The sequence below is a fragment of the Podarcis gaigeae genome (genome assembly GCF_964106915.1).
Source record: "Podarcis gaigeae genome assembly, chromosome: 1".
Classification (NCBI taxonomy): Eukaryota; Metazoa; Chordata; class Lepidosauria; order Squamata; family Lacertidae; genus Podarcis; species Podarcis gaigeae.
Genome location: NC_139678.1, coordinates 13,982,369 through 13,994,931, shown reverse-complemented (window position 1 = coordinate 13,994,931; position 12,563 = coordinate 13,982,369). Strand labels below are relative to the sequence as shown.

The 12,563-nt window shown below is 46.6% G+C and overlaps 1 protein-coding gene across 2 annotated transcripts in view; it reads left to right on the top strand.

The window, feature by feature from the left end:
* KIF26A (kinesin family member 26A) overlaps nucleotides 1-12,563 on the top strand; it is a 156,050-nt gene that overhangs the window by 64,069 nt on the left and 79,418 nt on the right. For both annotated transcript variants that reach the window (XM_083730385.1, XM_083730386.1), the window contains exon 3: nucleotides 4,514-5,029. In XM_083730385.1, coding sequence (XP_083586511.1) covers nucleotides 4,514-5,029 — 516 coding nt within the window. The remainder of the gene's footprint in view (nucleotides 1-4,513; nucleotides 5,030-12,563) is intronic.

Here is a 12,563-nt window from a genome sequence, read left to right as displayed (position 1 = left end):
TGCATGCTTAAAATATATGGAGCATACTCACCAGCTTGAGTGAAGCAGCTCACTGCGGTCTGTGAAAGACCCGAAAAGACAGAAAAATGATGCTTGCGAATTCCTTGGTCAGATACAAAGAAGTGCATGATCACCTCCAAACAGAGCTTATCGAAAGGTGATGCAAATTGTATTACATTACTGCATTCTGATGTTTTACCCTTCTCATATTGGCTTGGTTCCCAAGCTTAATCCGTTCCGGAAGTCTGTTTCAAAACCAAAACGTTCCAAAACCAAGGCGTGCTTTCCCATCGAAAGTAATGCAAAATGGATTAATCCGTTCCAGACTTTTAAAAACAACCCCTAAAACAGCGATTTTACATGAATTTTACTATCTAACAAGACCATTGATCCATAACATGAAAGCAATAATCAATGTACTGTACTATAAAATAAATAAGGCGGTATTGTATATGTGCTGCCGAAGCGAGCACATAAGGCGGTATTGTAGATGATAAAAAAATAAAATTATTTCCCCCCCCCTTACATGCGCTGATGATAGTAATTGTTTGGATGGGGGGCTTTTATCCATTTCTGCAGTCACACAATCAATCAGTAGCTGAACTGGGTTCCACACAGTCAGAAAAACAAGTCACAGTCAAAAAACCGAAAAAGCTACACAAACAAAAACGCAAAAAAATAGCAAAAGCTCCAAATATCACCTCTGTGTTGCGTGGGTGCTCGGGACTCCACAGCCGACAGACTCAATAGGAAGCCTCTGATTAGCAGCGGGGGACTCAATATACAAACGGAACACACTCAGCAGGAAGCAGAACGTGTTCAGCTTGCAAGGCAAAGTTCACAAACCGGAACACCTACCTCTGGTTTTGCAGCGTTCTATTTCCAAGTTGTTCATAAACCAAGCTGTTCCAAAACCAAAGTACCACTGTATTAACTTAGGTTCACGCCCCAGCCCTTTAAAACCAGGACTTGCAGTTGTCATAGTCTTATGGTGCTGCTTCTAGTTGGCAACATACAGTGCATCACTGTGACAGCTGCACACACTGAAGAGCATGTGACAGTGACCAAGAGAATGAGGGTGTGCGTGCGTGCGTGCGTGTTTATTGCCACGATAGCACTACACTGTTCTTACCATGTAAGGAAACATAAATACAAGTCTGTGGCAACTGTTGGGCTCAGCTTAGAGGACTTGAGCTGGCAACTAACGGTTGCTGTGGCTGAGCTGGCGGCAGTAGGAGCAGGTGTGTGTCAGGTGGGGCTCAGGTGCAGTTTTCTACTTAGTCGCTTGCTTGCAGGTAGTCTCTACCCACCCGACACACAAGCATGTGAATGGCAAGATGCATGGTTGTACAGTCATACCTCTTGTTATGTTCGGTTCAGGTTACGTCTTTTCAGGTTGCGTCCTGCGGCGACCTGGAAGTACCAGAAAGGGTTACTTCTGGGCTTTGCCGCTCACGCATGCGCATACGCGCAAAATGGCGTCATGCGTAGAAGCGGCGAATTGCGACCCGCACAGACGCAGATTGCGTTCCTTTCGGGTTGTGAACGGGGCTCCGGAACGGATCCCGTTCGCAACCAGAGGTACCACTGTATACCTAATTCCATTTTTCAGGTTCAAGAGATAATTACAAGTAGTGTGCTCACCCATTTGCTGCAAGAAATGATCCTTGAGTATAAGAGGGTAATGAGTAATTCCAAGTATCAGTGGCAGGGCAGTAAAAAGGAGGAGAAGCTTCAGATGTATGTCCTAATTAAAGTTGGAAAAGGTGGGTTATAATGGGATATTTGCTTCCTGGTGAGCATTCACAGCTTGTCATTAAAGCAGCAAGACTTTGGGGTTCTGTGTGTGTTTTGAGAGGGGAGCTAATTTGGGAGGGTGCTTTAGAAACAGTCCTAATTCAAATAGGTGATCTGCTTTGTCTGCCCTCATTACTAACGAGTGAAATTAAAGCACCCCTCCCCCTCCTTCTTTGAATTAAATACACAAGCCATCAGCTGGGCTCTGATCTTTCCATTTAAAACCTTAATTGTCTAAAGAGCTCAACGTGAGCCCTTGAAGTTGGCCGGGTCTGTTGCAGGGCATTAGTGTTAGCTGCAGATTTACAAGCAAGCTGGATTTAATCTTTTGCTTTAATCCCTGCGATAGTCCTGTTTGGAGAAAGCGAGCCTTTTGCATGTTTTAGGAGAGATAGGCAATGAGAGTTTCCGAATGAGGGGTTTCCAGGAGCTTGGTGGCACAAGGTTATGTGGGGAACCTGCCGAACCTTGAAACGAATTAAATTAGGAGGGAGGAAAACTCTGTGGGAAAAGAATAGGTGATGCTTTTAATTCAGCACCTGTGTGTGTATATCTTAGCGGCTCAGAAAGTAGCTGCAGGCTTCAATTGTGTTTCTCATCAAGAGCAGTTATAGCGTAAAGATGTATTAGCTGAAACGCCCAGGTTCCGTAAGTGACTGGAAAATTTAGAAGACAGACAGTACTTTCAAAGAAGCATTGAAAGTGGTTTCCGGCAGGTAGGCTCACATATTTTGCCTCACTGTTGCCTCTGGTCAAAGTGGCTTCACAGGGTTTTCGCTTGTTTGTTTTAGGCAATATGAAAACCTGCAGAACCTGTTTATCAGAGGCAAAAGTGTGATTTGTTGTGAGTAGGGGGTCGCTCATTCCTTCCATGCTCGATTCTTTGAAAGTGTGTATCTTCCACTCTGGTCCGCCGAAAAGAGATGTGGAAATTGTGGATGGAGATCATACCCACTTCTGATTCCTTGCTTTCGGCAAGAAGGAAACAATAACAGAGTACAGGAAAGCCGTCCATCAGGTCATGCTATAATCTCTTTTTAATGCTCCAAGGTCCAATTTCCATGGCTTGAATATCGTTGTGAGCCTTTGCAAACGAGTTGTGATATTAGTTTGGGGGGTGGTGCATGGAAGTCCCAAGGTTGTTTCTGAGCATGAAGAAGAGATGTGTATATTAGATTTTATTTATTTATTTTAAATGGAGAGTTAATTAAAAAGGTAAGTAGATGAGCAGTTACTGAATGCACCATAAGTTCTGCTGTTAGTGTCTGATAATCATTTTCACGCTGGGCATTGCAGAGTAACGCTGCTTATTATGGTGTATTAATCAGCCATGGAGAGTCCGTCAGGGAGCTGAAGAGGGTGGATAGCCTGATGCATATGCAGACCATCATGGGTGAAGATGAGGCTGTGTTCGCAAACTGCTAACAGCTACATTAAAAGAAGCATAGTTAAGAAGAGTTTTGGATTTGATATCCCGCCTTTCACTCCCCTTCAGGAGTCTCAAAGCGGCTAACATTCTCCTTTCCCTCCCTCCCCCACAACAAACACTCTGTGAGGAAGTGTGACTGGCCCAAGGTCACTCAGCAGCTGCATGTGGAGGAGCTGAGACGTGAACCCGGTTCCCTAGATTAGGAGACTACCGCTCTTAACCAGTACACCACACTGGCTCCCAAAGGCTCATCTCGTTCAGTCAACAAATTTCATGTGGAAAGACTGCAGGGTGGACATGAGTGCCAGGAGGCCTGCCCGAAGTTACTCATGCAGAGGCACAATGGCCACCTCCTCTGAACATGGGTGATTCTGCCATATGTGGCAATAATTGCGTTCTCTGGTTACTTTCAGGCGCAGAAAACCAGCAAAACCGCTTGCCCCATATGTAGACTGAGAGATGCATCAGGCAACCTCGTTTGTGAATTGGTGCTTTTCTCAGTGGAATAGGACATTTATGTTTGGGGAGGGGGTCATAGCTTGGTGACGGAATCCATTCTTTGAGTGCAGAAAGATTCCCAGGCTGAACCCCCAGGATCTCCCGTTAAAACGGTGGCAAGTGATGGGAAAGTTCTCTGCTGGAGTCCTTGGACAGCTGCTGCCAGTCAGAGCAGAAGCAGTGATTTTGTCTTGGCTTTATGGAGAGGGACCGCAGTTCAATGAAAGTGCGCCAGTGTCGTGTGCAGAAAATGTCAGGTTCAGTCCTTGCTCTGTCTCCATTTGAAAGGATCAGGTTACAGGTGATGTGCAAGACTGGCGATTCACTGCCATCCAGAGTGGACCTGGCTGCGATAGATGGCCAAATAGCCTGAAACTTGGCTAACTGAACTTGGTTGGATGCAGTGCAACCCTGTGTCCCTTATCACGGGTCTAGATTGCATAGCTACAGGGAACCAGGCAGAGGGCCTTCTCGGTAGTGGCACCCGCCCTGTGGAACGCCCTCCCATCAGATGTCAAAGAGATAAACAACTACCTGACATTTAGAAGACATCTGAAGGCAGCCCTGTTCAGGGAAGTTTTTAATGTGTGACATTTTAATGTATTTTTAATCTTTGTTGGAAGCCGCCCAGAGTTGTTGGGGAAGCCCAGCCAGATGGGCTGGGTACAAATAAATCATCATCATCATCATCATCATCATCATCATCATCATCATCGTAGGCTTGTTTTGACTTTCTCTCCTTTTCCTCGTCTGCGCCTTTGACTTATTTTGCTTCTCCTTTTCTTTCAGGACCCCCGATTATCAGCTTTAATTTTTGACAAGCTTCAAGTGCCTGAATACTTACAGAAACCCAGGAGCGAAGGGGAGAGCAGGTGTGATGTCTGTGCAGCTCACCTGAACCAGCTGAAGCAAGAAGCCCTCCAGGTCATCCACAACCTCGACCAGGCCAGCTGCCAAGACGCAGCAGACCCCGTACAAAGTGCCGCGGCAATGGCTGCTGTGTTGCCAAGGCTGACCTCCCAAAACGTGGTCACTATGTCCGCTCAGAGGGACGTGTCTCTCATGGCAGGGCAGGTGGGCAGGCAGCCTGGCAAAACTGCAAGCCTTTTCTCCGGGACGGAGAGGAAGAAGGGAATTGGATGGCCGCAAGGTGCAGGCGGGTTCCCAAACTCTAGCGTTCAAGTGACAGTGGCTCCCGGTGGCCTTAGCGGAGCGTTGAGCTCAGTGACGATCCAGGCTCAGCAGTACCTTGAAGGGATGTGGAGTATTTCCAGGATGAACAGCTTTCTCCCTCAAGCTTGCCTAGTAAGTAACCGATCACTTGGCCTTTGATGTTCCAGAAAGGATGTGTTTTCTTCCTGCTTGGTGGGTTTCAGAAAACTCCTCTGCAGGTTAATTCCAGAGCTCTGGCTGCCCCGTTTTAGCCCCAGAATGGGTCTTTCCTGAAATGATGCTGCCAGTGCGAAGCTTGTGCTGCCCCAGGGAGGATGATTTCTGTTACCTGTAGTTTTAGAACAGGAGGAAGAAGTGGAGCAGTGGCTTTTTAAATTTAGAAACAAATGGGAAGCACCCAACACCCCTAAAACCAGCAAATCAGGCTGTTAGGTCTAAGACGGTGGTGGACCAATGAGTGTCAAATTGGGGATGTTTCACTGCAGGTCTTTAGACATTATTCAGACAACTGATTCCTTTGCGTGGTGGAGTGCCTCCTTTCCAGCATTCTATGTGACACTTGTTGTTGTTGTTTAGTCGTTTAGTCGTGTCCGACTCTTCGTGACCCTATGGACCAGAGCACGCCAGGCACTTCTGTCTTCCACTGCCTCCCGCAGTTTGGTCAAACTCATGCTGGTAGCTTTGAGAACACTATCCAACCATCTCGTCCTCTGTCGTCCCCTTCTCCTTGTGCCCTCCATCTTTCCCAACATCAGGGTCTTTTCCAGGGAGTCTTCTCTTCTCATGAAGTGGCCAAAGTATTGGAGCCTCAGCTTCACGATCTGTCCTTCCAATGAACACTCAGGCCTGATTTCCTTCAGAATGGATAGGTTTGATCTTCTTGCAGTCCATGGGACTCTCAAGGGTCTCCTCCAGCACCATAATTCAAAAGCATCAATTCTTCGGCGATCAGCCTTCTTTATGGTCCAGCTTTCACTTCCATACATCGCTACTGGGAAAACCAGTATGTGACACAGTATGTGACACAGGTCCTCTTAAATAGGGCCCCATTCACTTGATCCTTCCCTTTCAAAAGGTAAGTGAAAGAACAACAGTTGTGTGAATGTGCTGCCTTCTTAGAACACCCTACAATTGCAGGTTGCTTTAGATAAATGCTGTAAGGCAAGACAATGCACCTGTTTCCCCATCATGCAGAAGAGTCAATTGACCATGTAAACTCTTTATTGGCACCAAGTAAGTATGTTTAGAATTGCACCCTAAGGCTGCAACTGTAGGCATGCTGACACAGGCATGAATCCGTGAGTCTTACTTTTAAGAAGACAAAAGACAGAAGTACTGTTCTTGGAGGACAGGGGGTGGGCTGGTGTGGAGGACTCCCTGGTCCTGAATGGGGTAACTGTGCCCCTGAAGGACCAGGTGTGCAGCCTGGGAGTCATTTTGGACTCACAGCTGTCCATGGAGGCGCAGGTCAATTCTGTATCCAGGGCAGCTATCTACCAGCTCCACCTGGTACGCAGGCTGAGATCCTACCTGCCCGCAGACTGTCTCATCAGAGTGGTGCATGCTCTAGTTTATCTCCCGCTTGGATTACTGCAATGCGTTCTACGTGGGGCTACCTTTGAAGGTGACCCGGAAACTACAACTAATCCAGAATGCAGCAGCTAGATTGGTGACTGGGGGCAGTTGCTGAGACCATATAACACCGGTCCTGAAAGAGCTACATTGGCTCCCGTTTCCGAGCACGATTCAAAGTGTTGGTGCTGACCTTGAAAGTCCTAAATGGCCTCTGACCAGTATACCTGAAGGAGCATCTCCACCTCCGTCGTTCTGCCCGGACACTGAGGCCCAGCGCTGAGGGCCTTTTGGTGGTTCCCTCACTGCGAGAAGCCAAGTTACAGGGAACCAGGCAGAGGGCCTTCTTGGTAGTGCTGCCCACCCCGTGGAACGCCTTCCCATCAGATGTCAAAGAGATAAACAACTACCTGACATTTAGAAGACATCTGAAGGAAAGTTTTTAATGTATGACATTTTAATGTATTTTTAATCTTTGTTGGAAGCCGCCCAGAGTGGCTGGGAAGCCCAGCCAGATGGGCAGGGTACAAATAATAAATATTATTATTATTATTATTATTATTATTATTATTATTAAAAAAATATTGTTAGGATTGGCCTGAAATTCCGTGTTTATATAACTGGCAGTATTATTTCTTTGTCCCTGTGTTAGTTTTGCACCAGTGACCGTGTTTGGTATTAGAGGTGTTCAAGAGAATGCTTTAAAGTAGTCTTCTCCAGCTGATGCCGTCTAGAAGTTTTGGACTACAACTCCCATCAGTCCCAATTCCTGATGGGAACTGTAGTCCAAAACATCTGCAGGGCACGAAGCTGAGGAAGACTGCTTTAAAAGGGGGTGGGTAGGTTAAGCTGCCTTTTGTCCAATTTTACTGCGTTTGAGCTGTCAGAGTATTGAAGTAAAACTATCCCTCTGTAGCAGTTCCACTTTATGTGATCTGGCTCTGAACTTGTCATAAAGGTAGCCTGGTAATCCCCCTTGACGCCTGTGTAAATAATTACCGTCTAGAACCAGTGCATTTTCTTTGTCCACTGAAGAGTGTAATTATGAATGCTACTTTTTCGTAATAGCTTTTTATTCACCCCAAAGTTAACAAACTGGAATACAAACTGTACATGGTTTAGAGATAATCCTCGCATGAAGTATGACAGCTGTTTGAAACTGAATGGCTTCACTAAACTCTAGGAAAATATTGAATTAAAAGTGCAGGATTTTTTTAAAATTAAAAAAAAATGTAATTACCTGAGTTGGGCTTTGGTTGGGATTCTAATAGATATAGATATTAATCTCTGAGCCTACTGGAAACGCGCAAATGGGGGGGGGGAAGAGTTCCTTTGTATATTCCCAGCTAACTGTATTTAAATGCAACGCAAAAGAGAATGGATAAAGTGACTGTCGCGAGGGCAGTAAAATCTTCATAGTAAATGGAGCACGGTTTGCAGATGGCTTTTTCATGCAATATGTGCCAAAACAGAAGTAATTGCGTGCTCTAAGGCAGGGGTATGGGACGCGGGTGGCGCTGTGGGTAAAAGCCTCAGTGCCTAGGACTTGCAGATCGAAAGGTCGGCGGTTCGAATCCCCGCGGCGGGGTACGCTCCTGCCTTTCGGTCCCAGCGCCTGCCAACCTAGCAGTTCGAAAGCACCTCCGGGTGCAAGTAGATAAATAGGGACCGCTTACTGGCGGGAAGGTAAACGGCGTTTCCGTGCGCTGCGCTGGCTCGCCAGATGCAGCTTTGTCACGCTGGCCACGTGACCCGGAAGTGTCTCCGGACAGCGCTGGCCCCTGGCCTCTTAAGTGAGATGGGCGCACAACCCCAGAGTCGGACATGACTGGCCCGTACGGGCAGGGGTACCTTTACCTTTAAGGCAGGGGTGCCCAAACTTGTTTCAAAGAGGGCCAGATTTGATGAAGTGAACATGCGTGAGGGCCGACCAAAGTTGTTGAGCTTTTTTTTTTTTACAGTTTTACCCAAAAGTTATTGGGCTTTAAAAGAGGATTTTACCCCAGGACATATGCTGCCACGGGGGCCGGATTAAATCGACCTAAGGACCTAAGGGATCTTCGTGAAAATGGGCTGCATAGGGAACTTGGGGTGCCTGATCTTATCCCAAAAGGGATTCAGGGAGTCTCCACACTGACATTATTTCACAGGAGGGATTCAAGTGCATGTTGGGACTTTAGGTTTGCACAATTGAAGTGGATGAAAGGGGTTCTGCTGCCCTAGCACAACAAACCTACTCTAAAGAAGAGCTAGACTTCTTGTGGTTTGGAGAGTGGAGGGGAAATGGATTCAGAAGTGTGGGATGCATGAATAACTGACGGGAAGATATTAGGTTTTCCATATGTCCGGGGAAACCTGGGCATGTCCTCTTTTGGGGGACCAACATGCCCCTTTCCTCGGCTTGGGCTGGCAGCGGCTCAGACTGTCCTAATTTTTGCTCTTCAAGAGATGGTAACCCTAAGATACATAAACACCCCCACAAGCAAATCAGGAGGAATGCTCATTGCCATATTGACAGTCCTCTACCAAGGAATGTGTGGGACGCAGGTGGCGCTGTGGGTTAAAGCCTCAGCGCCTAGGACTTGCCGATTGAAAGGTCGGCGGTTCGAATCCCTGCGGCGGGGTGCGCTCCCGCTGCTCGGTCCCAGCGCCTGCCAACCTAGCAGTTCGAAAGCACCTCCGGGTGCAAGTAGATAAATAGGGACCGCTTACCAGCGGGAAGGTAAACGGCGTTTCCGTGTGAGGCTCTGGCTCGCCAGAGCAGCGATGTCACGCTGGCCACGTGACCCGGAAGTGTCTCCGGACAGCGCTGGCCCCTGGCCTCTTGAGTGAGATGGGCGCACAACCCCAGAGTCTGTCAAGACTGGCCCGTACGGGCAGGGGTACCTTTACCTTTTACCAAGGAACGTAATGGCAGGGCAGGTTTGCAAAGGGCAATTAAATGTTTTCTAAATACTTGAAATACAATTTAAAACCAATCATGATAAAGCATGTACAGCCATACCTCGTGTTGCGTTTGCTTCAGGTTGAACATTTCAGGTTGCATCCTGCGGCGACCCGGAAGTACTGGAAAGGGTTACTTCCAGGTTTCGCTGCTTGTGCAAGCACAGACGCTCAAAATGACACCACGTGCATGTGCAGAAGTGGCAGATGCATTATGCTCATGTTTCCGTGTGCTGCTCTGGTTTGCCAGAAGCGGCTTAGTCATGCTGGCCACATGACCCAGAAACTGTACGCTGGCTCCCTTGGCCAATAAAGCAACCCCAGGGTCGGCCACGACTGGACCTTATGGTCAGGGGTCCCTTTACCTTTAAGTTCCTGGGGTAACTCCCCCCCTCCTTTTAAGCATTTATGCAGGGTTTTTTTTAATGGTGCACTGTTATATATAGCCTATTGAAAAAAGCTGTATGATTTGAAAGCATCTAATAAAAATAATAGTATTGGGATTGAAAACAGTTTGGTGCCTCTTGAGTATTTGAATATGATAGTCTGCTGCCTTGATCCAGTGATCTTGATCCTCCATTATGGGGTGTGTTTTTCCGCTCCCAAAAAAGCTTCTCCATGCACTCTGTTGGAGAGAGCAAACTCATATAGCTCTTTGTTCACTTAAACCCAATTCTTATCTTACTGGTGCACTGTGCTTGCTGCTTTCCTGTTGCTGTCTTCTGTGCTGAGGGGCCTCAGGAATGGTTAATCATACCCAACAGATACTTGGGTAATCAGATGGATTGAGTACCCATGCAGGCTCTGGGATCTGTAGCCTGAGGGTAGCTGTTAATGGTGATAGAGTAGAATGTGGTCCCTGTTAGTCATGTTGACGGGTAAGATGAGATGAGACGATAGTCAGTGTTATGGAGAGCCAGAATCCCTTACAACAAATAATACGACAAACTTTGAACCAAAGAGGAAGCTGTGGCAATAAATAAGGGACTAACAACTTTTCAAGACAAAAAAAATTCCTTCCAGTAGCACCTTAAAGACCAACTAAGTCAGTTCTTGGTATGAGCTTTCGTGTGCATGCACACTTCTTCAGATACACGAAAGCTCATACCAAGAACTGACTTAGTTGGTCTTTAAGGTGCTACTGGAAGGAATTTTTTTTGTTTTGACTATGGCAGACCAACACGGCTACCTATCTGTAACTGGAACTTTTCAAGAAACACTGAGGCAAGGCAAGGTTGCTGTAGTGCTCAGCTGATGTTTACGTAGTCAGCAAGTTAGCTAACAGATTTTGCTGGTAGAATTTGGGTTACAGAAAGGCCCTGCGGGGACAAAGAAGTAATGAAAATACAGTATGTACACTGCCGTATGGAAATGAAGTAATGAAAGGAGAAGACATGTCTCTGCCTCCAGTATGATTCATGTTTCACAGAGCAGAGAAAGTAAATGTAATATGTCTTGATATCCCGCAGAACCTCAACTGAAATCTCTCTCTTGTGTGTGAATGCTGCGGTCAGATACATACATAACTGTCCAACACAGAACTGAGATAGATATTGTTCTGTATGATTTAATGGAAAAATTCAAGGATAGAGAATTTGTAAGGTAAAGGGACCCCTGACCGTTAGGTCCAGTTGTGACCGACTCTGGGGTTGCGGCACTCATCTCGCTTTATTGGCCAAGGGAGCCGGCATTCAGCTTCTGGGTCATGTGGCCAGCATAACTAAGCCGCTTCTGGCGAACCAGAGCAGCGCACGGAAACGCCGTTTACCTTACTGCCGGAGCGGTACCTATTTATTTACTTGCACTTTGATGTGCTTTCGAACTGCTAGGTTGGCAGGAGCAGGGACTGAGCAATGGGAGCTCACCCCGTCGTGGGGATTTGAACCGCCGACCTTCTGATCAGCAAGCCCTAGGTGCTGTGGTTTAGACCACAGCGCCACCCACATCCCACCCACTAGAATTTGTACTAGTTAATAATTGGAACTTGCAATAGTTCTCAAGATCAGTGGGTGGAAGGAGTGCAAAGTGAAGTGTCTGAAGCAGGAGTTTGTAAAATTTTGGGGAACCTCTGCTGGCGGAACCCAGAGGTTCTATGGAACCCTGGTTTGAAAAACACAAACATTACCCTTATCCATGGACATTGCACAGGCCTGAGGTGGGCCAGGGACACTTAAAGGTGGATGGGAAGTCATAATCTGGTTCCTTCCTGTTTGGCATAGCCTCTCTTCTCCATGGAATTCTCTGGCTCGGCCCATACTGTTAGAAAAGTGCAGAATTCATTTAAATTAGGTACATTTGACCATTTGTCAGATTGGTCAGGGAGCATGTAGCAAGGACGGCCCTTTTCGAGAAAGACTTGACTTGGTTTCCTCTTTCCCAGTACAATAAGGAGGGTGAATGTCCTGAAAACGTCTTTATCCCAGGCATCCTGCCAAAGAAAAACCCTTCCAAACAAACAACCCCCTCCATTTGATCTTTTCTCACCTGCAGGCCAAGTGGGTATTATTACAGTCTCTCGTAAAGGGACATGCCCAAACTAGCTGCGGCAGCCAGTTGAGCCAACAAGCACCAGTAATCATACCAAAAATGGTTGGCCTAGATTTCACCTGTTCCTGTCATGGGCAGGCTTTCACACCAGGTGTGCATGAGAGAATATTCAGAGAAGAGAGGACATAGAATGAGGCCCTTGCGTCAGGCAGTCATGGTACTGAAAATGTGCATGGCTTGCGTATGGTGGGGCTGCGAGAAAATTAAAAGTTTCTGGGGATGTATCCATGAGGAGCTTAAAAAGATGTTTAAAACCTCTATAGAAAAGAAACCAGAGGCGTACTTATTAGGGATCCTAGGCAAGGATATCCCTTGACGTAAGAAAAGGCTATTTCTGTATGCTACAGCCGCAGCCAGACTACTACAGGCTAAAAATTGGAAGGGGGGATACTATCCCAACAAAGGAAGATTGGATAAGTAAAATGTGTGATTTTATAGAATTGGCGAAGTTAACGGCAGCCATAAGACACCAGACAAACCAGAAATTAAGATTAGAATGGCAGTGTTTTGGAAGAGTATATGAAAAAACACTGTTCCAAAGACAGTATGTTGATATTCATAGACTAAGTTTGTAAAGAAAACAAGGAGTCAAAATAACTAAATC